Source organism: Numida meleagris, chromosome 3 (assembly GCF_002078875.1).
Source record: "Numida meleagris isolate 19003 breed g44 Domestic line chromosome 3, NumMel1.0, whole genome shotgun sequence".
NCBI lineage: Eukaryota > Metazoa > Chordata > Aves > Galliformes > Numididae > Numida > Numida meleagris.
The window spans coordinates 36337656-36363227 of NC_034411.1; the positions used below are offsets into that span (position 1 = coordinate 36337656).

Consider the following 25572-nt stretch of genomic DNA (forward strand, 5'->3'; position numbering starts at 1 on the left):
ACATTTCTGATCTGACTACAAGTCAGCGAGATTGTTGCAGTATAATGTAGAACAGAAACATCAAATGACAAGTAATTCACCTTCAAAATGTATTTAAATAGATTGAATAAAAGTGACAGCCAAAATGTGGTGACAGTTTTAAATAGAACCTTATGGGAATTATACAGTATGCAATAGAAGTTAGACTTTTTCCTTCCCCTAAAACACCACCTTTTCTTCTGATTCATTTCTACATACCTCTGAATGAGGAAGAGTATTTGTGACACTGATCTTCCAGTGATCTTTTCAGAACAGTTAGACACATTCAAAGCTATCAAAAACCACTCTTAAAGATATAAAATATCTCACATATCATATCATTTCCTCTTTCTGAAATACAGCTATAATTGGCTCCCATCGTTGGTAGGCATAATTTAAATAAGAAAATGAAATGTCACCTGGGGGTAAATTAGTATGAAATCCCAGGGTACGCAGAATCACTACTGAAGTCATCAAGATTATTGTTTTATAGAAACAACTTAATATATGCAGGTATTCAAACTATTTGTCATGCAAATGACAGCATGTGAAATATACAAAAATATTTACTGAACCAGTTCACACAGATCCAGATGTTATTCTCAGGAAATGTTACGGAATCTCTAGTTCCCGTCTCTGTTGCATTTAAGTATCCCCCTTTCAAGGATAGATTGCTCACTGCTTGCCTAACATACCAGCTTAAGACAGTATGGCTCTCTCTGAGTCTCATGTTAATTCAAAACAAGAAATCCTTGTATGGAATGGAACTTGTGAAAATACAGTAACAGGAATTATTTTCTGGAAACCAATATAGGATTTACATTCTTATTTTCTACTTTCTTTTTATAAATAATAGTCTCATCTCTCATAAAAAAATACAGTCCTATTGAGTGTCATTGTCAGTATAACATCTCTAAATTTGCTAGGTTCTTTTTAGTGTAATAAATGTTTGAAGAAAGGCTGCCTTGGCTTGGAAACAACAAAATACAACAATGCCAGCCAGTGAGGGAGATGGACTTAATTTCTCTGTTACTTAAATTGCGCTTGAGAAAGAAAAAAAAAAGAATGACCAACAGCCTTAAAGCTTGTGCGACCCATTTTTGTAAGAGACTCTGGTCTCTCAAGTATAGCTGTGGTACTGAAGTTTTTGGGAGTCTTTGGGAAATTCCTTGTAGTTTGAGCCTACTTATTTATCACAGTGGGAATGTAGAAGAAAAGAAGCATTATTCCCTAATACACTTGAGACAAAGCTGAGAGCTAGCAGCCACTCAGTTCCAGTTCCAATCATATCACTGACTCATTGCGTGGGTTTGGGATAGCTCACTGCCTCCTGGCTCCGATCCTGCATGAAGATTCAAGCGGTTGGATAAAGCTTCGCTGAAGCCAATACAACCTATACATATACTTCAGCAAAAAAATTCATTAGAAATGTAAATGTAGCACAATAAGGTCTTATTGTCAGGACACTAGATTATGACTAAGTTAAAACTAGATGCACATTAAACTGTATGTATTTACAGCTATAATATATATCTAGATTTTAAAAAGTCAGCATATTGGTGAAATACAGAAACAAAGACAATTATTAGCCTTCTACAGCACTAAGTCTGAACCAGCTGCAGTGTGCATGCATATTTTCAAAGACTGACCATTGAATTAAATTACGATTTTATTAAATTTAAGATTAAGATAACCAAAATCCTTCCTGTGAGCAAAAGGATACGCTTTGATATTAATATCAAGACCATTTAAACTGGAAGAAGTGTTGCCTTTGAGATAAGGACAATAGTCTCAATTTAGTTGGAAAATAATATTTAATTGCCACTGGTAATTTTTTTAAAAAATAGATATTCCCTCCTGTTCCTGAATGATTCTTCATCTTCATATTAATAAAATTCACAACATTTAGTCAAAACCACCTTGCTTCTGTCAACTTGAGACATGTTTAAGACGTAGTTATCACTATGGTAAATTCCAACATATCATCATAGCATCATTAACGTTGGAAGATTCCTCTAAGATCATCTAGTCCAGCTGTCCATCTACCATCAATACCGCTCACTGAACCACGTCCCTAAGTATCACGTTAACATGTTTCTTTAACACCTGCAGGGATGGTGACTCCACCATCTCTGTAGGCAGCCTGTTCCACTGCCCGACCACTCTTTCTGAGTTTTTCCTAATATCCAATCTGAACCTCCTCTGGCACAACTTAAGACCATTATCTCTTGACATCTTACTGCTACCCAGAAGAAGAGACATATCCCTGCCTCACCATAGCCTCCTTTCAGGTAGTTGTAGAGAGCAATAAAGTCATCTCACTCGGACCTTTCCTGTACTACTTTCCCCTGACGTCAGCAGAACTATTATCAATGCAAAGATGCAAGGTAATCTAAGAACAAGAGGTAAAAAATTGTGTGAACTCAAGTTGTCACATCAGGAAGACTGGCTTAACTATTCAACTATGGTCAGTTGATATCGCTTCATGAAGATGTTAACAGATCTCATTCAATTTTGGGAAGAGGGAAGGTTTTCTACCAATGTAGAGGACAAAGCACTCAACATGTATGAAACAGTTAATAAGACATTCCTAGGAGTGAGAATTCTATTGTCAGGGCCTTTTTTCCACTTAGGGAAGCCGTGGAAAGTGGAGTCTGAGGAAGGTGGGTGTTCCTCTGTGCCTGAGAGATATGACCCTTAGGGAAAGGCAGGCATATGTACAGATTGATATATTATTTTGAAGATCTGTTTCTAGTTAAAACAGTTGTACGCAACTAATACTTCCTGTGATAGAGGTAATTCAGTCACTTCATGGAATCACTGCTCTCAAGTGCAACTAAGTACTCTGAAATGGGACAGCAACTCCAGGCAAGTTCTGAGATTGGGCGAGAGAAGGAGGTATTAAGGGAGTCTAACAGGGCCAGGTTGGAGATTAGGTTCATCACCAAGAGGATAATCAAGCACTCAAACAGGCACCCCAGGGCAGGGCAGCTGTCATGGCAGTGAGCTGCCAGAATTCAAGAAGCTCTTGGAAAAAGCATTCAGACATAGAATTTAAATTTTGAGTACTCTCGTGTGGATTCAGGATTTTGACTCGATACTTGTGGGTCCCTTCCAACTCAGGGACATTCTACGATTCTACAAAAAGGCACATGACATGCTCTTGAAGAAGCCAGGTGGCACAGTTAAAGAGCAATAGGAATCATTCACAAGCTTGCAGTGTGTTAAGATGCTTCTGCTAGACTGATGCTCTATTATCTGGTTTCATACTTTTTAGCTTTTCCAACTCACTTGCTTTCAATAAACCAATGGGTTCATTTGCTATCAAACCCTGTCCCAGATCATGTCAATTTTGGCTTAAAGGGAGCATATTTTTTTGATAGGAACGATAGCATCGGCACTACACCTTTGGCATTTTTTGCATGTTGTTTCTTTTCCCAAGACATTTCTTGTTTTTGCCTTTATAAGGACATAGTCCTACAAAACTAATCTTCTCGGTCAACCAGAGAGTTGCTTAATTCTTTACAGCAATCTGAAGAGCAGAGTTATTAGCAGTTATCAGACTCAACATCCGGTCCAAGGCAGGTTCTATAAATACATAGTAAGAGTGCTCATGATGGTATCTGGAAAAATGTATGACCTTTAATATTAATAAAATTTAGTTCAGATATTTCTTTTATTATTTCAGAAAGGATTACTTTCTGAACACCCCCAAAAAGAATAAAGTATGTAGGGAACATAAAATAATAGTAAGCAATGCTTGGATCAGTTAAAAGTGTACAAGTGAATGAAGTCACTCACTGAGCCCAAGAATTAATGTCTCAAATATCGCTACACAGAAAGATTCGGAGAGACTAATAAGCATTCTCTGTAACGAAAGAAATAGTTTCTTATTTTCGTCATAGTAAAAACACCCTTTACCTTCCTGCTACCTCATATTTATTGTGAGACAAACATATACAAACTGTGATTAAATTTAAAGACAATCTATAAGACAAACAGACAAATAAGCGAGTTACACTTTGGCATGTATACAGGAAAAAAGAACCAGACATCCCTACAAACCCAAAAGACAGACTAGCTATATCTACCTTCTAGACCAAAAGCCAGCCTCATCACAATCTTATCGAGGCTTAGAGCTTTCTGCCATCATTCAGTCCACTGAGAAGTGGAGCCACTTTCCTAACACTGAACATTAATAATTTTGACTGGAGTATCTGTTACAGACAGATTCATTTCTTACTGGCTCCATCTAGGCTTGGTAGCCTTACAGTTCACTAGCAAGTGCTAAGACATGACAAATGTAAGCACAGGGAGAAGGCTGAAACGTTACGTGCCTTAGATACTAGAGCTGCTCACAAAAACTTCCATGATAAACTTAGACAGATATTGCTTTTACAGCCTGAAAATGTACTTTGTGAAACCCAAAATAAATTTTTCAATAGATATACTGTACTTTGTAACATAAAGCAAAGCTGAGGCTGATATTCTTTATATTCCTTTTTATCAGATAAATAAAATATGTTTTGCATGTCAAAATATTTTATGTAGGTTAGTTTGGGGGTAGAGATAACATGTTTATAGTAATAACAGTACCTTTACAAATAATTAAAAAAAATTTCCACAAAATTATCAAGTACTAGATGTCCTTAAGAGTAGAAAACTTGAAAGCTGTTTTTTTTTTTGGAAAGCTCGTCAGAACAATTGGCGTAAATTTTATTCTTTGACTCAGCCACTAAATTATTGAAATGATTATTTTTTTTTAAGGAATTTCTTGTTTGTGAAAAAAACAGTGACTTGAGAAAAAAACACAATTCTCAACATAAAAGTGCAGTAAAAAATGTAGAGCTTTTACTTTCACGCCAATAGGATTGAAGTGATGACATAGATATGATTCAGTAACTGACTGCAAAGACTTTATAGAGATAAGAAGCACATTTTAATGTACCTGGTGCCATCAATCTGACTGATGAAACCTAACCTCTCCTACCAACAACGAGATTATGTATTAGTCTATCTTGACATCCCTGCCAGCTCTTTGCATGGTTACTGCAAAGACCATGAGGTAGACAATAGCTTGTTAAAAAATACAGTGATTAATCATACTTTGGCTCAGAGGACCAAGGACAAGCAGATTAAAATGTTTTAATTAGGCCACTTAACATAGAGACTAACCTGTAGCACGATCTGGAATACTTAGGTCAGCAGTGTAGAACAGACTTTGGGGAATACAACTAAGATATTCTTCCATGTGTATCATATCACGCTGGCCTAAAACAAAGCTTTGAGCCCAACTGAATGAGTTGAGACCTTCAAATCTGCACTCTTAATGCAATCCACAACAAAACTCACAATGCTCTAAAATCAGTTCAGAAGTACTGCTTTCTAAAAATGAAATTTTTACCTCTTTTTTTTGTTTTAACCTCTTGGAAGGAACTATTCTGTTCTATGCTGTAAATAAAATCTTTAAAAAATATATTTTTTAAAAATAATGTTTCTGGTGATTTGTTTCTTATCTGTGTTAATACACACAGATGTGCATAGATTTTTATTTTTTATACCCACAACACTGTTAAAATCCATGTTTTAAAGATGATTCTAACACTGAAGGAAATTTCACCTTGAAAATGTAAGCACACAAAAGAACCAACCAACAAAACACTGTTAAGGATGGCTACAATTCTAATAAATGCACAGAGTGCTATCAAAATCATATATATATTTCCTTCTCAACGTGGCCAGCATTTCAGACTATACCAGGCCACCTTCAGGGAAGATGGTAATCACTTTCCTCCAGGCTTCGCATATGAAAATTGAGAGAGTTCTAAGAAAATTTAGTCATCACGTTCCCTTGTTTTTCTTGGAACTGAAGCGAGCTTGCTCTTAAAGAAGCTGGCTACATTCTGAGCTATTTGGTTGAGAAATTCAACAGAAAATGATAAGGGAAGAGAACAAGACAGGAGATGAGGTAAAACTAGTGATTGAAAGAGTAAGTGAAAGAAAGGAAAAGCAACTCAGAAGTTAATGGAAATGTGAAGCCACGTTTTGCTCTGAAACACCCTAAAGCAGTAAATGGTGTTAGAAAAAAGAAAAAGTGCAATGTTCAGGATAAAAAAAATGAGAAAATTATTTGTGAACAGACTACGTAGAGAAGGAGACTACCTTAAAGAGGCTATGGAGACATATCCCATGCAGATGAACAACATGCTGAATTAACTGGGGCACATACAATTAGGTTGCTCCAAAAGTAATGCCTCCTATTTATTTCCATGAAAACAACAAATATAAAGAGCATAACATTTGATTAAGCAAATTCTCAGCTGAAAAGCAGTCTTTTTAAACATACTCATCACCATTAGCTATACATTGTCACCAGCAATGAACAAGAGTCTGCATGTTGTGCTTGTAAAAACCTGCACCAGCAGAGGTGAACCAGTGTTTCACAGCTGCTATGGTAGTGTTATTGCTAGGAAAGTGTCGCCCACAAGGTCCATCCAGCCTGAACTTTTGGAAGTCAGAAGGTGCCAAATTCAGACTACATAGTGAGTATGGTAGAACACTCCAGCCAAGACTGGCAATGTGTTCCATGGTCTTCAAACTAGTATGCAGCCTGGCATTATTGTGTTGCAAGAGAAAGGCTGTCTTCTTCAGTGGTCTGACTCTGGAAGTTCGAGCCTTCAGCTTAGTGTTGTAATGTAGTGGTCAGAGTTGATGGTTTATCTGTGTTCCAGGAAATCCGTAAGGATCACCCCTTTCTTATCCTAAAAGACAGTGCTCATCACTTCACCTGCTGAAGGCTACATATTGAACTTTTTCTTCAATGGGTAACTCACATCTAGGGACTGCTGTTTTGACTCCAACTTGTAGTGGCGACAGCACATCTCGTCACTGGTAATGATGTGATACAAAAACCGTCACCTTCAGCCTTGTATTGGTTCAATAGGTCCTGACAAACTTACATACGATGTTCTTTCTGTTCCTGTGTGAGCATGTGTGGGACCCACTTGGTGCAACTTTTGTGATATTTCAATATTGCCACAATCATTTCCAGTGCACTGAAGATGATATTCAGCTCCGTACACAGTTCCCTGGTCATAATCTGCCAATTCATGCAGATGAGCTGATCAAGACACTCTTCATTTTTGGGGTGACAGCTGTGTATGGAACATGGGTTATCTTGCCTGTCACCGTCACCGCTGTTGAAATGCACCACCCACGACTTTACTGTGCTCACATCCATTCTTTGGTCTCCAGAAACGTTCAGCAAGTATCAGTGAATATTAATGAGTGCAATTTTTTCCACAAGGAGGAATTCAATTATAGACATTTACTTCATACTACCTTCCCTACCTTGCATGTCAGAAGCCATTCTGTTAGATAGCCCCCCTGCTGCCATCTATCACATGGCAACAAAGTGTAAGGAAATACTGTGGAGAAGGTTCAACCTCTACTGCCATACCACTCAAATCTGCCTCTGACATTGTAAGCCCACATAATAAAATAGGAGGCATTAGTTTTGGAGCAGTCCTCACATATTGTGTAATTCATAGCTAAAATATCACTGTATGAGCAAATATGAGAAATGAATGAAGAGATCACTGAAAAAAAAACCCAGCAGTTAGCAGAAATCATCTGCAGGGCCACGGAATTAGAGATATCCAGTGCAGAATGCAGGAAAATAAAAGGCCTCCAACTTTGCTGTTTCAGGTTTCCCATATACTGACATCAAAATGACTGCTGCCAAAGCGAGTCTCTTCACTAAAAAATATAAAAATCCTTTTTTCTATACTATGCCTCGTACTCATGGCCATAAGATAGGCACACAGCCATGTACTTACATTTAATGGATGTTTTCATTATGACAACTCTGTGCACTGATTTGGCAAACCTTCTTGGTAAGAAAGCAATCTAACTTCAGTAGTTCAGAATTAGTCTTGTGCTGCAGTAGATTGTTTTTTGAACATTTAGGGACTAATAAGTTAGTGACAAATGCTATTAATCTGTAGAAACTTTCAATATGTTAGTGTACCTCAAATGCCAGTGTAATAATCACTCTGCCTGGGAAATAAAACCTTTTACAAGTACTGAAAATGAAGCACTTCCTGTCAAAAAAATCTGTTTAAAATTTCTAGTGGTGAAATTTTTTCATTAATCTCCAAGTATCTATTATGTTAGGCTTTTTTGTTTGTTTGTTTGTTTAATCACAAATGTCATTCTCTCTTTCAAGAAGCAGTAAACAGGAAAGGGTTACAAAATCTGAAAAGATCACCATAGCGTAGGAACCGTGATATTGCTATTTGGCTATATCCTAAACTGTCACAACCAGTCTGATATTAGAGCCATGAAAAGAGAAGGCAAACTTCCTTCTGAGATGATAGTTGTTACCTATCTCCTTTTATGCACAAAATACTAAAATGCAATGCAGCATGCCTGCACGACACTACAATGTCAGGTAAATCAATGAGACTGTTGAAAAGCTCTTCTGCTAAATATTTGGTGGCATTCTAGAATCTGATGAAAGTCGCTACACTTAAGAGAGATCAGAGACTTGGAATTTTTTTTATACTAGATCTTTCACTTTGTTCAAGCTTACAATTCATATATGCTGATTGGATTACAGCTGCAAAGAGACTTTTTATAAAAAGACTTAAATACTTTCATTTAACTTTTTTTTTTAAAGTAATTTTTACCAGAGATCCAGATTGAAAAACTCTCAAAAATATATATATTTTCACTAATCTTTCCCTTAAAAACAATGCTAAAAAATGAGAGTTACTGCTCTCCTTCCCTAACCAAAAGGCCCAATGTTTCAATTGAAAGAAAGACTCATTGCCAGAAGTGCACAAGGAAGAAACAGAAGTATTGAAATATTGAGCAACCTCTCTCAGTTGGACAGCAAATTGCCTCTTTTTGAGGCACTGACTCAAAGGACTCTTTCTAGCTTCTGCATCTTTCATGTGTTCTTCTTCTTTCAAGTATATATTTCAACGTCTGTAATTTACCACAGTATTTTTTGATCAGAAACTCTTTTATTCAAGTTAAAATTTTGAAATACTCTTAAAAATTGAAGAATATTTTGACTGTTCAAAGACACATAAGCTATATTTAGTTTTGACATTGTAAAACAAAGTCTAGCAGCATGCAGCCCAGTTGATTAAACAGCAATAGAATGATATTAAAGTCCTAAGTCAGATAAATTGTTTGCTTACTAATGTCATGACTGGAGCTTTTAGATGGCATCACAACACAAACCAAGCAATACATGACTCCAGTGACTCCATTAAACATACTCCATATCCCTTTTCCTCTTGAATCGCAATTCCATATATTTTTCTACTCTTTTCCTCAATCTCCACATTTCTTTGCAAGTGCATTTTCCCATGTCCCCAGATTTCTCACTCTCAAGTCTGACTCACTGGTTTCCATTATAAGCGTTAACAAAATATCCCTTAAATTACTCTGAGAAGACCGTTGCTTGTGCTATGGGATTTAATGCCCTCCTCCGCAAGCAGAAGTGGCAGCTTACCAATGTGCTCTGCACCGTGCAATGTACAGATATCCAATGCCAGAGTTTAAATTGCTCAACAGCAAGTTTTAAATCATCCTGCCGAGGAGTCTGTAGGGAGACATACCAGTCTTTCTGCAGAGGGAGATCAATGAGCTGTGGAGACATGCTGGCCAGGAATCTCCCTTTCATCTAGATATACACAGTGTGACACACCAGGTGCCAGCTTAACTGCTATTCTTACGGGAATGGGCAATTTTTACATTTGAGAAACTACGTTTTTTTTTGCTTTTTTTTTTTATTTTGGAATTTATAGATTACTTTTAATGTGTCAAAGATTTATCGTGGCAGTTAAAGGGTTGAATAAAGCCAGCTAGAACAAATTCTCAAGCTTAGTGTGATGCAAGATACAACTTAGAGAATTTTACCATCATCTTGATCCGGCCTATGAACTATCCTCTGCTGGCATCCCTGACACAGTTATTCTCTGTTGAGTGACATCCCTTTTCATAAAGTCAAGCGCCAAACTGAGTCTATGAGAAATATTAAAAGTTACTTACACCTGCTCAATGCCACCACCTCCCCATTTTTTTTCCTTCTGTCTAGAAACACAACTTTAATTCCCCCTATATTTGCAAGTTTGCACAGGCTCTCTGGAACAACAAACAATCTGAAGAAACCTACCTTCAACTTAGGACAGGAGCAAACAAACAAGTGTCAGTAGTCCATTTATATGCAGAAAAAGGGAAGGAATGGCTGTGGCCCTGCAAAAATGCTTCTGCCTCTTTCTAGTAAGGTATGAATCAAAGGTCAAGTGATATTAACCTTTGACAGCAATGCAGTGGAATTTTTCTTTCTTCTGATTTCATTTAAATATAAAAGTTCTTAAAGGACTGACTTTTTTTTGTTACTAGCATGAGCCCAGGTGTGCTCCCTGTTTGTAAAGAAAAGATGGGGTTACAGTCCTAATGATACCTCACTGCTGTCTACACAGAACAATACTGTTTAAGTAATTCTATTTTTAGTTATTATTGATTTGCAAACTTCATCCTTGATTGCTACATACAGCAGCTGCTTTTTTGTTCATTTGTTTTTAAATTGATCATAGCTTTTAAAGACTTTCTTTTGCAGTGGTTTAAAAAGTGTTGCCTCATGAGCTCTTATACTTGTTCAGTCCTAGGAAAAGTTCTAGGGAAGTGGTAGAACCTGGGCCTGTAGGCCTTTGCTCAACACCAAGAAAAATGAAAATCCTTCTTGCTCCAGTGCTAGACTGGAATAATGCATATAAAGAAAACAAGAAAAAAAGGGAAATAAAGATATGATTTAATAAGAAAAGAGTTAATATAGTAACTTTGTCAGTTTGCATGAGACACCTGCTGTTTCTACAGGAGAAAAACATGCATTTCAAGTTTGGCAGTATGATCCCTTAAGAGCTTTCCTAAGAAGGCAAGATTTTTGTACAGGTGTCACTATAGCTGTGCATTATCTAAAAATAAGTATTCTGGTGCAATTTACATCATACCTCGGGGTATGCAGAAACTAAAATATATTTACAGATTAGGAAAATGCTGAACAGGCAGAGTTTGTGAGGTTCAATTTCATTCTTTTTTTGCAACAATATTGAAAAGGAATTAACATGAATGTCAGCTCTTCTTGACTTTCTTGCTGATCACATATAAAGTGTAAGCCCCACTGTCAGATAGTATTTAAGAGCTTTCAGAGTACAAACACAAAAGCATAGCCTACTAGTGACACATTAAAAGTACAATGAAAAGACAACAATAAGACTAATATTTAAAGAATCAAATCAGGATGTTTGTCTTACGTTACTTACTGAGAAAAAAGTTATATTACTTTTACAATTTTCACTTAAAAGGATACATCTTTAGGATAAACACAGCACCAGGATTTCAACCTAAATTTATTTTAGAAGGTTACAGATAGCCCATATAACAATTTTGCTTGGAATACTCCATAGCCTTGACTACAGTGTAACCACCAAAAAAAAAAAATAGTACATTTAGGAAAACCTTTTGGCAGATCTATGCTTTCACTGTAATTTTCAGGTGCATTTTTCTTTTTATTGCTACTGTATTTAACAGTTTACTATGCACAATTTTCCCTATGGCTGGTATTTTTCCAGTTCTGCTTTATTTCAACTGACAGAATTGAGTGAAAGCAGTAGAAAAATTTGGAAAAAATATTTTGTTTTTAACCTCGTGTCATTTCACTTCTTTTTTTTCCTCATCTTGGAAAGAAACGTGAAGTGTGACACGTCAGTGTTTATCTTTTACATATAAATGCCTGGCAAATCAATATAGAAGTTAAAATGCTGACTGAAAGGTGTTTAAAATAAGAATTGGCTGGCCGCTTTCTTTAAAGCACATATACTTTTAATGTATCAGTAACAAAAAGTAACACCACCTTAGGAAGTATCATATATGAAAAGCCTTTGAAAAAATTATTGTAAAACAACGTGACTCATATCTATAGAGACTAAATACAGAACAGTCGCTATTAACAAGTAATTCCTTTGCCCACAGAGTCCATATATAAACTGGGATATGAAAAAAGATTAACCCCCCAAAAAACAAAATAAAATGAATTTGTATATTTTATGAATTATGTTCATAACGATATAGTATGCAGCCTAGTAAATAAATAATTTAGCAGTTAAATCCCTGCAGAGGAAACTGAACATAACATTTAACTGTCAACTTAATTCTGAAGAAATGTGCTTCATTACTTAATTTCAAGGCTGACAGTCAGTAACATGAAATATATCCTCAGGCTGCTGCATGGTATATGGTGCAGTATACATTTGTACCACACTCATGCAATAGGAACAGAATCCAGTTTTCCTAACTGTGAGACTATTCATTCCAAAGTGAATGAATTTTTACTAAACATATATGGAGTACAGGACACTGATCATATAGGTGCCTAAGGAAAGCTATCAATGACTTCCAAAGCCAGTAAAATGATGTCTGTGGTATTTATACAGGGTGAGTTCTCTTGGAGAAAAAAAAAAGACCTATTCTTGTTAAGTTACGTAAACATGAACTGATATCAATCATTTAGAGCACCTAAAGTTTCAGTCCTGTTAAGATCAAGACACAGCAGTAGCTTCATTATCTGTACACTGAGATCACTCAAGTTGCTAACAGATGCAGAATTATGTAAGTCTGTTTACAGTTTTTGTGTTTGTATTTAACTTGTCCTTTTATGGCATTTATTACTTTTTAAACAAGTGATTAATTTGTGGCATCATTTACATATACAAAGAATGACTACAATGTGATATCTGCATGCAGATGAAAGCAAACTTCATCGCTCTTTAAATACATGGAACAGAAAGGATGGCTGATTTTTCAAAACTATGATCATATTTCTTTGTCATTTATGCCACATGGGCATATGGCCACAGGGTTGTGATTTGCAATATTGGTCAGTTTGATTTTTTCTCTTAAGGTAGCATCACACTGACTTTTTCTTCTCACCTCTGCTTTTCCTCCTTTTTCTTCAACTTAATTGGACAAACAGTTACAATATTTCAAGCCTCACAGCCTTGACTTGTTTTCAGGAAATATGTGAATGGAAAATCTTTCATCAACTTTCAAACCTGAAAGAAGTCTCCTACTGCTTGGATGCACAGAAGCATAGTGGTTACACGGTCTATCAAAATCATTGTTCAGGCTTGAAAAACTTTATCACAAATTGATATTAGTGTCTTATTTAAAAATTATGACTATAAGGAAAAAAAAGTTCTGCTAGGGAAAAAAAGAAGTGAGGAAGTCCCTGTGCTAATGAAGTGACGGTGACTGGTTTCCATGTGATTGCTCCCAATAACATTCTCTGAGAAAAGCCTTTGAACAAACAAACAAATGTACCTTTCTTGAAGAATAAGTTTGTTTTCCTTCTTCCAGAAGTCTTTGAAGTCAGAACTGAATTCATGCCAAATATTGAAGAAAGAATGCGGGGATACCTCTTTCTCTCCCATTTTTGGTTTCATACAGAAATAGGCTGCAGTTTCCAAAAAGCTGTCAAAGAAAGAAAGAAAGAAAAATGACAAATGTCTTACTAACTACAGATGCAGAATTCTTTCTTTTCCTACTTAAAACTGACGCGACATTTAATTGTTCTTGGTAGCAGATCTAAAATATAAGAATACAAAAACAACAGTTCTTAGCTCTTCATATACAGATAGATACATAAATATGATTCTTCAGCTAAATTGGGGTCTGGCATTTATCACGGGTCCTGTTTTTGATGAAAGGATTTTCCATTTCAAAAGCTAAAATTAATGCACTTTGCTGAGCCCTGCAAATCCAGATATCCACACCTGCACAAATAGTGTTTTTCTGTTGCGTTTAAAGTAATTTTCAAAACACAGGATCAACATCTACAAGAACTTTGTTTTCAGTCTTTTCAACTTTTATTAAATCTACAGTGACAAAATTAGGTAGTTTAGATGTGAGCACATACAGAAATATTAAAATTCACATCTCTGATAAAGAAGAAATGATGCAGTGGAAAACTGAGACGGAGCAACAGTGCTAGAAAACAGGCATCTATCATTCTACAAGAACAATCTGACATTTGCCTCTGAACAAGGTGAAAGTAAAGCAGCACACTGGAGACAGATCTCACACAAGAACTGCTGCTGAAGTTGAAGGTTACATTTGCAACACCTGGTAAGAGCTATGACTGCAATGAAATTTAACAGATTTCTGATTTCAATTGCTTTCACTTATTTCAAATTTAAGAATATGTAGAAATATTATACTGGATTATGCAAAAAACTTTGAAAAATTAATTCAAAAACTAACTGCTTAACTACTATTCAATTTCATTTTTGATGTAAAGTTTTGTAAATAGTGGAATTTCCAAGAACATATTTCTCATGTGAAGCTCAGAACAGAAGTTTTGTTAATTTCATGAAAAATTCTACAGAAAGCTGTCTCTAGAAATATAATTCCAGACGATTTGCTCATTGACCAATTACTGCTCCGTGACCTCTATGAAAACTTGCCGTGGCAGAACACAAAGATCAGAAGTTAAAATATGAAGCTAAGACCTGAAAATTGACAATAAAATGAAAGGAATCAAACAATGAATGGCCCTCCTAAATAATACTTATACATTTGAGGTAAGGATGTAGAATTTCCTCACAGAATAACATCCCACAACACAGGAAGCCAAGACAAAGTGAAGTTCACACTGTTCAGGAGTACACTGTAAAACAAACAAACAAACCCAACCAAAAACAAAAACACCAAAACACACGACTAACATTACCGGCACTAAGATTTACTTTCTGGAGACCTGCTGGAAACTGATGCTGGTTTTTTTTCTTCCAGTTAGGACTACTTATAAAGCTGGTACAACCTTATGCATGCCTACAGCCGTGGTTAAGAACTGTCACTTAATTTCTAGGCACATATACAGAAGAGAAATGCTCAGACAGGTTGCTTGCCTCCCTGGAAGTTTGTTTTGGAGGTACGGCAAATAAGCTGTTCATCAAATGTGGAATAACAGCAGCATAGCTGGTTGTCATTGTTATCATGTCACACTTTTCTAACGTCTGTTAACAATGAACAGGGTATCAGCTGCAACACAGTAAAATTACACGGCACGAATCTCCACAAATCAAATATTTTTTCTATACATGCAGATCAAACAATCAAGATAGTTAGTATACATGATTTTTTTTACTGGCTGGAGAGGTCTCCCCTTATTTAGTAGCTTGCAGTCTCTTAGAGCACATTTAGAAGACATGTGGAAACCTGTTTGTTATACATTTGATGCTGTATTTTTTGTGCTACACGACCAAGTAGCATAATTCACGCATCAAAGACAAAGCAAATAAAATGAATCCAAATGCATCAAATGAAACATGCACAGCCATAAATCCTCAATATTACCATGCTCTGTAAATATCTGATTTGGAAATGTTTACATATGTCAAATTAGACACGTCTCAAAGCTGATAACAGGAGGGGACACACATTTCAAAAACAAAGAGACATTTAGATGACATTGCCATAACTCTAAGAATAGATATCCTAAAGATTTCAGACAGGTGGCAAATACCTTTTCTCTGGTGCTTTTCTGTGGGGTAGCCCAGTCAAATTTTCCTGCTTGTCCTTTAGCAGATTTTGAAACAAAACATCTGTAAATATCAATATTGTTCCTGTCTGTGCGTGCATTTTGAATCAAATAATGAACTAGAGTTTGGAAGGCTTGTGTTCCTATATCCAAATTCATTTCTGCAACATATAGCTTTGGGAAACTCATTTGACCTCTTTGGATTTCATTTCACACCTTTGTGAAAAATGAAACATGTATTGCCCAAACAGGTATTGCAAAGGTTGCTTAGTGTCCGTTTCTCAAGCAAACAGGTTCTTAGTTTTCTTTTAAGACATTTGCTAAGTGTACAGAAAAGAATGTGCATTAGCAAAGAGAGAGCAGTCATGGAAGAAGGAAGGGAGGGCATGCAAGTTATTTTCAGGGATTAAAGGAGGTCAGCAGCTTTACTTCAAATAGCGTAACTTCGAAAGCCTGATTAAAAGTAAGGCAGCGATGTTCACACCACTGTCGTATCTTGACACAGAAAAAGGCAGAATTTCTTTAACAAATATCAAATTGTTTTTCATATTTCACATGCTAACCTTGAAGGATAAATAAATAAAATGTCTGAAAACACTGGAGGAGTTTCTCATCCCTGACAAATTAGTAAGGAAACAAAATTAAGAAAAATGGGTAGTTCTTTATGTCTCTTTCTCATGTCCTAATTTCCTTGGTTAAACTATGTAATTCAGAAAAAAAGCATTGCAGACTGAGATGACTGAACTCACCATTTTGTCAAAGTTGGAAATTTGATGAATGATTCACTGTACTTTTTTGTGCATTCCCTTGTGTACAACTATGAGACTATGTAAATTAATTTACTATTTGGAGAGAAGGAAGGAATGGATGCACTAATAGCCAATTTCATTCACACTGGAAATAGCTTATTGACAGCATTTCTAGTTAATAGATCTCATCCATTAGGAATATTTTAAGAATGGCTATGGATTAATTATTTTTTACCATTCCATTTTGAAGCCAATAAGGAATCTATATACGATGATTCAGATTCACATCTGCTATGTGCGATGCATTGGTTGACAGATTTTTTCATTCACTTGATCAGTTTGCAGTAGGTCAAGTAGAAGGGAAGGAAAGGAGAGAACAGTTGCCCAAAACAAGAATAACATGACAAATCAACAATACTAAGCAGAAGACCTTAGCATCAGTTAAACAGGCTCCTGCGGCCAAACAAAAAATTATCCATGTGCATGAGTACCTATTTGTTTGAATGTGTGTTTAAAAGCAGAAAAAAATATTTCTGCAATTCTCTGTATAGTTTTTTTTTTTTTTAAACAGATTATATATTTTGCTTGAAGTTCAAATCTGGATGTTCTGCACAACTTGAGTTTGGTTTTATAAATTACTAATGATCATTTACACACATTTGATGTTAAGAACAGGTAGTCTCACTAGTGGTACTGTGCTACTTCTGTGAAGTGGTACATTTCAGAAGCAGCTCTGACTCAGGTAGGAGTCGCAGAACATTCAAACATATCTGTACTCTTGCAGGTGAATTAATTTGCTAAATATGGAATCCAGGTGTGTGTATGTTCATTCATTTCTCAGAAATGATAAAGCATATTCCAGTTTGATGAAAGCCATAGGTCAATGTTTAACTAAGCACAGCCTACCAGAAGAAAGAAGGTAAAAAAAGACAACAAAAGACTATATACACATCTTACTAAATTAAATCTAACAAGAGTTGTATAGGGAAGAGCAGAGTAATATATAGGTAATAGCAGTTTCTCAGAAATATCAGCTGTGCAAATTTTCATACTCGTTTTATAAATACTAAAAGGTTACGTATGCATTTTCTTTGTGTTTTAAACACCTGAAAGCATTAATGAGAATTAAGTCTTATGACAGAATACAAAGTAATTCAACAGTCACGCAAAATTATATGATAAAGAGAAACAGAACCATTACTGTGGCTATCAAGAGAGAAAAAGTCTCTGAGAAAACTTAGCATGCACAGCATCTTAAGAAACCTCTCATCTTCTATCGATGTTTTTTGCTGAGGGCCCTCTCTGTGTAACAAATAAGTCTAGGACACTTTCTTCATTTACTTATTCATAATATCGTTGCTTTTACTCAGTGCTGTACCTTGTTCTGCATGATTGTGAAAATAAAAATAAATAAATATAGGATCATTCAAAATAGTTAGTAATTAAATGTTGGTAAGGATTTTTTTTAAAGGATGAAGAAAGATATCTTCCGTATATTAAGAAGTTGAGTTAATACGCCAGCTTAAGTCAACTGCCAGAATCATTAATCTCTTCTTCCTTTTGCCAGTTCATGTTCTGTAACTATGGATTTTGTAGTATTGTTCCATAGAAAACAAAGGTCTCGAGAGACATTTTCCTTTCCTTTAAGAAAAAAGAACCTGCCAAGCATTTGCAATGTTTTGAATGCTAAGTCATCTGCCTCAGTCTAGTCTCTTGCCTCCTATAATTTCATGTTAAACAAGAGTGTTTCAGTGTTCCAACTAGATGAAAATTAACGGCTTCAACAGCAACAAAAATATTCATTTACCTTTGAAATATTTTTTCCACACCAACACAAATCATATAAAAACAGGAAATTTCATACATACCACAAATGTACAACTTACATATCTTATACTTTATGCCATACATTGAATGTAGCAGACCCAGTAACTAAACAGTACTTATGTCATGACATAAGTTATTAAATTCAACAATTATTAAGAATATAAGTCTGTACTTGAAACAAGTATTTTAGGAAAACCACTTTTTTTTTCCATCTTTGATGAACACAGTAGCGCATCATGCAAAATAACACGGACACAACTAATTTAGACTACAGGTATTTTTGGAAGGAAAATCTGAGCAAAGAGGTTTCTAAAAAGTTATCTACACGAATTATTAAGTCCAGATTACAGTATATTAGTTGGTTGTGATGATGAATCTTGCAAAATCTCTGTTTCTTACTTCTGAGAACATCATTTCATCAAGGGTCACAGTTAACACTACATAACTCAAAGTATTATTTGAGATTTTTATTTTCTTCTTTTATTTAATTTTCTTCCTATTCATATTATTTTCTAAAACATCAGATAACAACATGATCCTTCTATATGTTTTAATTTGCTCTGATGTAAGGGGATCCTCTAGTGACTTAGCAATACCATCTTTTAACCTAGGTGGCAAAGAATTAGGTGCTAAATTATGTGGCAGGCAGGATGGAGCAATTTTAGCAGAGAGAACATTTATGATGATGAAAAATAGTGTTTGAAAACTTGTTCTGCACAGCCAGATTCAGTCTCTATCCATCTAAAACTCAAAAGTCAAGAAATACAGATTAGAGTTATTTTTGCTACACTCACTATATCCTATACCAAGAATTCATTGACCACAGTAGACTCAAGAACTGCATTTTATGTAAATCTTAATAAACTCAAATCATGTTCCGCATATTTAAATGTTACACATCTATTCAAATATTATTCAGACTAAAATATGAATTGAAATAATGTACCAGAAACAGAAAGGCTTTATTTCCTTTTTGTCCTTGATAATTATAATCTACCAGTTGCGCACAGGGAAAAGTAAATATTTTTAGCATGACTCTTCGAGTGCATTTTTAAATTGCATGTTATTTGCATTTCCCCAGATGCATCAGTCGTAGATGCAACACACTGTAAGATTGCACACACATTGCACACATGCATAGGTTTTCTTTCTTAGAGTTCAATGCTTTTTAATTCTATTTTAGTGCAGATATCATGTGATGTGTACTAGCTCAGCTGTTATATAGATACACGGACAGCTCTGCACAAAACTGACCATATACGTTACATGAGCATGTGCAAAACAACATCACATAACTGTGTTCATTGGTAAACCAGGCCCAGTAACATACTCAAGAGAAAACTATTTTTCTCTCTTAAAAGGACTAACATATGAGCTTCAAACATATTAAAAAACCCTTGGCTAGCTGAGCTTTAGGAAATAATAAGGTGCTAGTAGACACAGAATACAGAGGTAAAATGAATTTCAACAGCAGTGATCTAACACAATCTGCTAGCTTTGTAGTGGTATGAAACAGCTAAACGCCTCCTGTTGAAGTCTACCTTGTCTCCAGATGTTTCTATTTCACTATTGTGTAAAAGATTTTATGTTTTTGTTGTTGTGTTTTTTTTTTCTCTCCCATTTATTGATATCATTCACATCCTTTTATGAATCTGCCTCCTCTATGGTATAGAGGAGGAATATGATCAGAATTATTTTACAGAATAAGTAATTTGCATTAAAACTATATACAATTTTTTAGATACTTAGAAACCACATAGATGCTTTACCAGATTCTCTGTACATTCTAAGAATATGACCCAATATAGATTATTATTTATACACATGCATTTCCAAAAACACATATTAAAAATAACTGAAATCATAGAATCACAGAATGGCCTGGGTTGAAAAGGATCATCGAGTTTCAACCCCCCCTCCTGAGTGCAGGGTCACTAGCCACTAGACCAGGCTGCCCAGAGCCACGTCCAGCCTGAAGCTACAGGTCTGATCAGCAGTACTGTCATGAGCTCTACTTTTTTTTTTTTTTTTTTTTTGGCTCAAATCAAACTTAAGTTTTCAGTTTCTACTGTTTGAAAAGTATAGAATAAAAATGCTTTGAAATACTTGGGTATTCTAGAGCCTCCTACCATTGCCAACACTTGGTTATGCAGTTTCAGCTTTAACCCCTTCTGACTGCTTACATTGAACTGCTGCTCTGAAGAGTGTAAATTCAATGTACAAGAGCTCTCTCCCTATAAGACATACAAATAGAGGCTCCCCTAATATTGACAAGAGCACTCAGAACTTTGAAAGGGAGAAATCTAGCCGTCAGAAAAGATGGAAACATTCACACTTTCATATTCTTAAATTATAACAAAGTCCCATGAAAATAAATTGAAAAACTTCAAAATTTGGGTTGATAAAGTGTCAGATGGAAAAGGCCCTTATATGTGCTTTTAAAATGCTAGGCCTTTAGCTTTGAGCTCCTAACTTATCCCACTATATCTTCTGCATAGCAATGACAGCATCTTCATTTAGACACAGAGAGAAAAACAAGTAGCATTTTTGATAGGGATCAAATTTCAAAGAAGATGTGGCAGACATTGGGATTGATTGTGAGATTATGGTAAAAAACCATATTGCTCTGGATATGTGAATCACTGATATTCACACATTAAAGTAAAGCTAAATAAACTTTATCCCTTTGGCCCAAGAACACTCTAAAGCCCACAAGAGCTGTTCCCATCCCTCCCAAAGATTACACAATGTTTCTGGTGATCACTGCATTAGCTGTTTTTCTCTGGAATAGGAAGGAACTTTTCTCTCATCAGCAGACTGATTAAAGTAGAACTATCTTCCAGGCAACAGGTAAGAAAAGAAGGAGAAGTAAGTAATCACATGAGAAGTGTTCACTTAAGACAGTGCAGAAGAGATCTTGTTCACTAAAGCATTTTCTGAACCTTATTAAGAAAGGCATATCTTGAAAAGGAGGAAGAAAAAAAATAAGGCAATGAGACTGAGAAACAAACAGAGGAAGAACAGAAGCGGCACTTTCTTCTAGTCAATCTCCATATATAAGAAGCTCAGTGCGGTTTCAGCAGAGGCTGATGCAAGCTCTGTATTGTAGAAATGCTGATGGGAGACTTCCATCAGATGGAAATTATTAAGGAAGGAATTATCTATATTGAATAAGTTATTACTGGATAGTTCCCAGACAAGTTAATACAACTGTGACCTAATTAAACCACATCCCTTACATTCTGCTTTTCCATTTGCATGTACATGACAACAGCAATATAATACAATAATACTTAAAGTAAATTTTAAAATACAACAAGGAATAAGGCAACCACTGTGGTGGGAAATCAAGAAGAAAGGAGTAAAAACAGAAGTTGGTATCTACATAAGTCACAGTCATCGCAAATGTTAACACTATACCATAAAGGTCTTAGAAACAATCTAACTAAACAACTCAAACGGACCACATGATGACAGAAAAAGCCTACTGAACATAACTGTAAACTGAAGCACAATGGAGATGCATTGGAGCAAATCTCACACACGTTTTACTTCAGCTGTAACAGCTCAAAACAAGTATATTGAATATTTGAAGACAACACAGTGAAACCAAGTCCTAGACAGAGTGTAAATAAAAAGAATGTCACATTTAAAAAGTCATTTCTGCATGCTTCCATAAATTTTAATGACAGTGAAATTTTATAAATTATTATTTTTAATTCTGCATTTAATGTTACAGCACCAGCTTTTGGTATGAATAGATCTCCACTATTTAAACTACATTGTTATCAGAGTGATACTTAACTGTATTGTTATAAATATTACTTATTTGTGTAACTGTCTTTGCATCTTAAACTAATTTATTCTCTTTTATTATAAGATCTTAGAACATCCTCTATATTAATTGCTGAATCAATTGCATAAACATTAGTATATTCTGCTGAATATTAGCTCTCTGAATTGTACACCAGTTTACTAAAAGCTATGGCACCATTTATTCCCACTAGTGCTGAATGCTATTAAAAGGAAACTAATTAAAAACTGATAAAATGACTTAAGCAAGAAGCTCAACATCATTAAAAGACAATGCTCTTACACAAAGAAACGATCATGCAAGTAATTAAGAACTTGCACTCATTTAGTAAGTTTTTTTTTTGAAAAGGATGAAGATCAGGGAAAGATCAAACACCCATGCTTCAGAGCAGCTTTCTGACTTAACAAAACTGTTGGTTATGTTGCCATTACTGCATATTTACAGGCCCTGATATTTTGTCAGAGACAGGATACTGAACTAGAATGATCCAATCTCTTTAGCCGTCTGTAAGCTTCTGCTATATACATTTCCTTTGCTCACTGAATATTTACTTTGTGCTGAAACATATTACCATGAGCAATTCAAGTCCACATGCTAGGAGCCACACAGTGAGAAGAGACCTACCGGGAAAGGAACCAACAAAGGACAAACAGCAAAAGAGCAGTGAAAGATGGAGTCCAACAGCATAGTCTCGCCTTTCAGTTAGAAGTACAGGGTTGTCTTCGTTTGTTGTTGTTGTTTGCCTTTTTTTTTTTTATACTTAATACCTTTCTCCATTCCAAGCTTTTCACCACTTTGTTTCAATCATTAACTCAATTTTCACTTCAACTTTACCATTCATTTTTGGAAAAACAATCCAAGCCATTGTGTGGAGGGTAGTAATGCAGTAGAAACTTGGACTGTTTTAAAGGATTAGTAGAGTTAGGTGCTACATTTCTAGGTGTTGCTTTTCAGCAGTGCCATTGTACCATAGTGTCTGCTATTTCTTTAAGTGTCATCAGCTTGTCAGCTTGTGAGCAGGTGTAAAGCTTTGTTCCTCCTCCATTCTAATATTCAGTGAAGCAACTGGATGTCTGTGAAGAGTGTTGTTTCAGGAGTACTTTTTTTTTTTTCCAGAGAATTTAAAGGTAAATATTTATCTTCAAAATTAATGTCATTTGTTGCTACAACAAGAAAGCAACAAAACATTGCTAGATGGATTATTAAAAGTTTTGAAAACAGAAGATGTGCCTGGAAGACAGCACTCCGGAAGCACTTTAAAGCCCAGAGATCACTGGAATGTGCAAGTAATGTGAGCAAATTATAAAATAGACCAAATAAAAATATACTGACATGGGAAGATGAGCGTTCTGTACTCAGCCATACAGATCTGAAATTCCCCAGCTGATACTTAAAAAGAAGTAAATCCTGTTTGACTTTTTGTAAAACAAATACATACTATCAGAACGCAGTGAGATTTACTAAAACAGATTAAATTCTTAGACTTGTTAAAGTCACTGACATACATAAAGCCATGATAGTAAGCAGCATGTCTGTCTATCCAGACTTCACTAGGGACCAGCAGGAAAATAATGTGGAGCGTTTCACCAAAAATCAAGTCAACATTATCTGAGACTGTTTTGTCTTAGTGATTTGTTATCAATTCATGCCGGGTTATCCTGCTTGAAGTATTAGAAATGAAAGGGTCTGTACTGTTTTTTAAGAGATTCTTATCATACATTGCCTCTTTACATTGGCTTGGTATGACTACACAAAATAAGCAATTTTCAGAGCAATTAATTGTTCTTGACAAATGTCAGATCTTCTGTCTGAATGCATTATGGTTTATTAAGATTCATCTAGGCCGAAAGCTTATTTAAACTGATATAGGTGCTACTGCACTGAAATTACAATCTGATGCTTCACTGTTTTAGTGAGCTATCAGGAAGAAGTGAAGATGTTCTGAATGTTTCTCACCCCTAAACCACCATCTTCACTTCAATTTGTGAATTATTCCAAAGGCCTTATTCCAAGAAGAGATATACCACTGCAGACAAATTATTAAATGTTTCAGTGGAAGAGAATCTGTGTTCCAAGTTGGGATTTATTTTGTTCTAGTAAAGTCCACAATCTGGAAGATTTCCTAGGAGATCTGAACTAAACACTGATGAAGGTATTAGAAAGTAATGATGCTACGTGTGATACCTTCATAACTATTCAGCTAAACATAGGTAACAAGTAGAGAGTAATGATCTCGTGCTTCATTGAATGCTGTTCTGGTAATTGCTTAGTTGTTGTTTCTTCAGGAACAAAGCGCAAGAGGAGCAATTAGCTCATTTCAGACTGTAAACTAGCGAGATGATATTGCCTCTGTTACTCCTACTGGCACAGTAATCAAGACATTAGCTACTATACAATTTTTGACAATAATTTTGATGCAGTCTTAGTTTCTACTTGCTGTAGATGCTGTGATTAAACTGTCTCCTACATTTGCTTTAGGTATACCTGCAAAGAGTGATGCTATTTTATAATCAACGCGAAAAGAAAATATCTTCTTGAAAGATCAGGAGTATTAAAAGCTAAGTAAAAGAAAATACAGAAATCATGAAACTTTTTGCTCAGCAAAAAGGGCATTGTATTTTCCAACTTTCAGTCTCATTTTTAGCTACAAATTTGTCTAAATCTTATTTCCGTCTGTGAGAACTGAGCATATATCTATGCATCTTCATATGCAGGATGCAATCTAAACTGATTTAAAATGGAAAAAAGAAATCTCAAGTTGTGGAATCCTAAAATACAGAAAGATCTCTTTCCCTCCTCTTCTCCTTCTCATCTTTTGTTTCTTTCCCCTCCCCCTGAAACAGTGTTTTTTTACTTTAACTTGTCATGTATTTGACAGTAACTCAAGTATTTAGCAATGAGGATCTAATTGGAAAGTGCCAGGTTCCTTTTTATTGCACTTTATCAATATTGTTAAGGGAATGATGTAATTGTTTGGGGTTTGGTGAAGACATTCCATGTCACTTCAGTGTTAATACCAGGCTGGAGCCTTCCTTGTCTGCCTGCGTAAGCTAGATAAACACAGACCTGTGTGCTTTCTTCTCATCTCAGGATACTTTCTCAGAGAGATCTTGGAACATATGCCTATTGCAAGCTAAACATTTCACTTTTCATTTTATCCATGTGCCAGAAATCCATTCCTTGGATAAACACTTTACATACTGACACTCTTAAAGTCACTAAACACGATAAATAAAGAGAGAATACATCATTTCAAAACCGATTAAACATTTTCTCACTTGTGACAAATGAACAGCTATACACTGCACGGAGCAGACATTCCATTTTCTTTGTCTTCATTTTGCGTGGAAGATTAACTTTCCATTTCAGTTCATCTATTGCACAATTGAGCTTTTCTAAAATACACATTGCTGCTTTTTCTCGCAATCATTATTCATTTTAGAAATATTGTTGTTATTGCTGCAAGAGCTTTTCTTTAGACTTGTGTTTTTATGAACATATCAGCTTTAGTATTTTCTGTCCAAACTAAAAGATAGAAAATTTGTAGCTCA

General features: G+C 35.4%; 1 protein-coding gene across 2 annotated transcripts in view; it reads right to left on the reverse strand.

The window, feature by feature from the left end:
- FMN2 (formin 2) overlaps positions 1-25572 on the reverse strand; it is a 151506-nt gene that overhangs the window by 4664 nt on the left and 121270 nt on the right. For both annotated transcript variants that reach the window (XM_021392688.1, XM_021392687.1), the window contains one exon: positions 13414-13563. In XM_021392688.1, coding sequence (XP_021248363.1) covers positions 13414-13563 — 150 coding nt within the window. The remainder of the gene's footprint in view (positions 1-13413; positions 13564-25572) is intronic.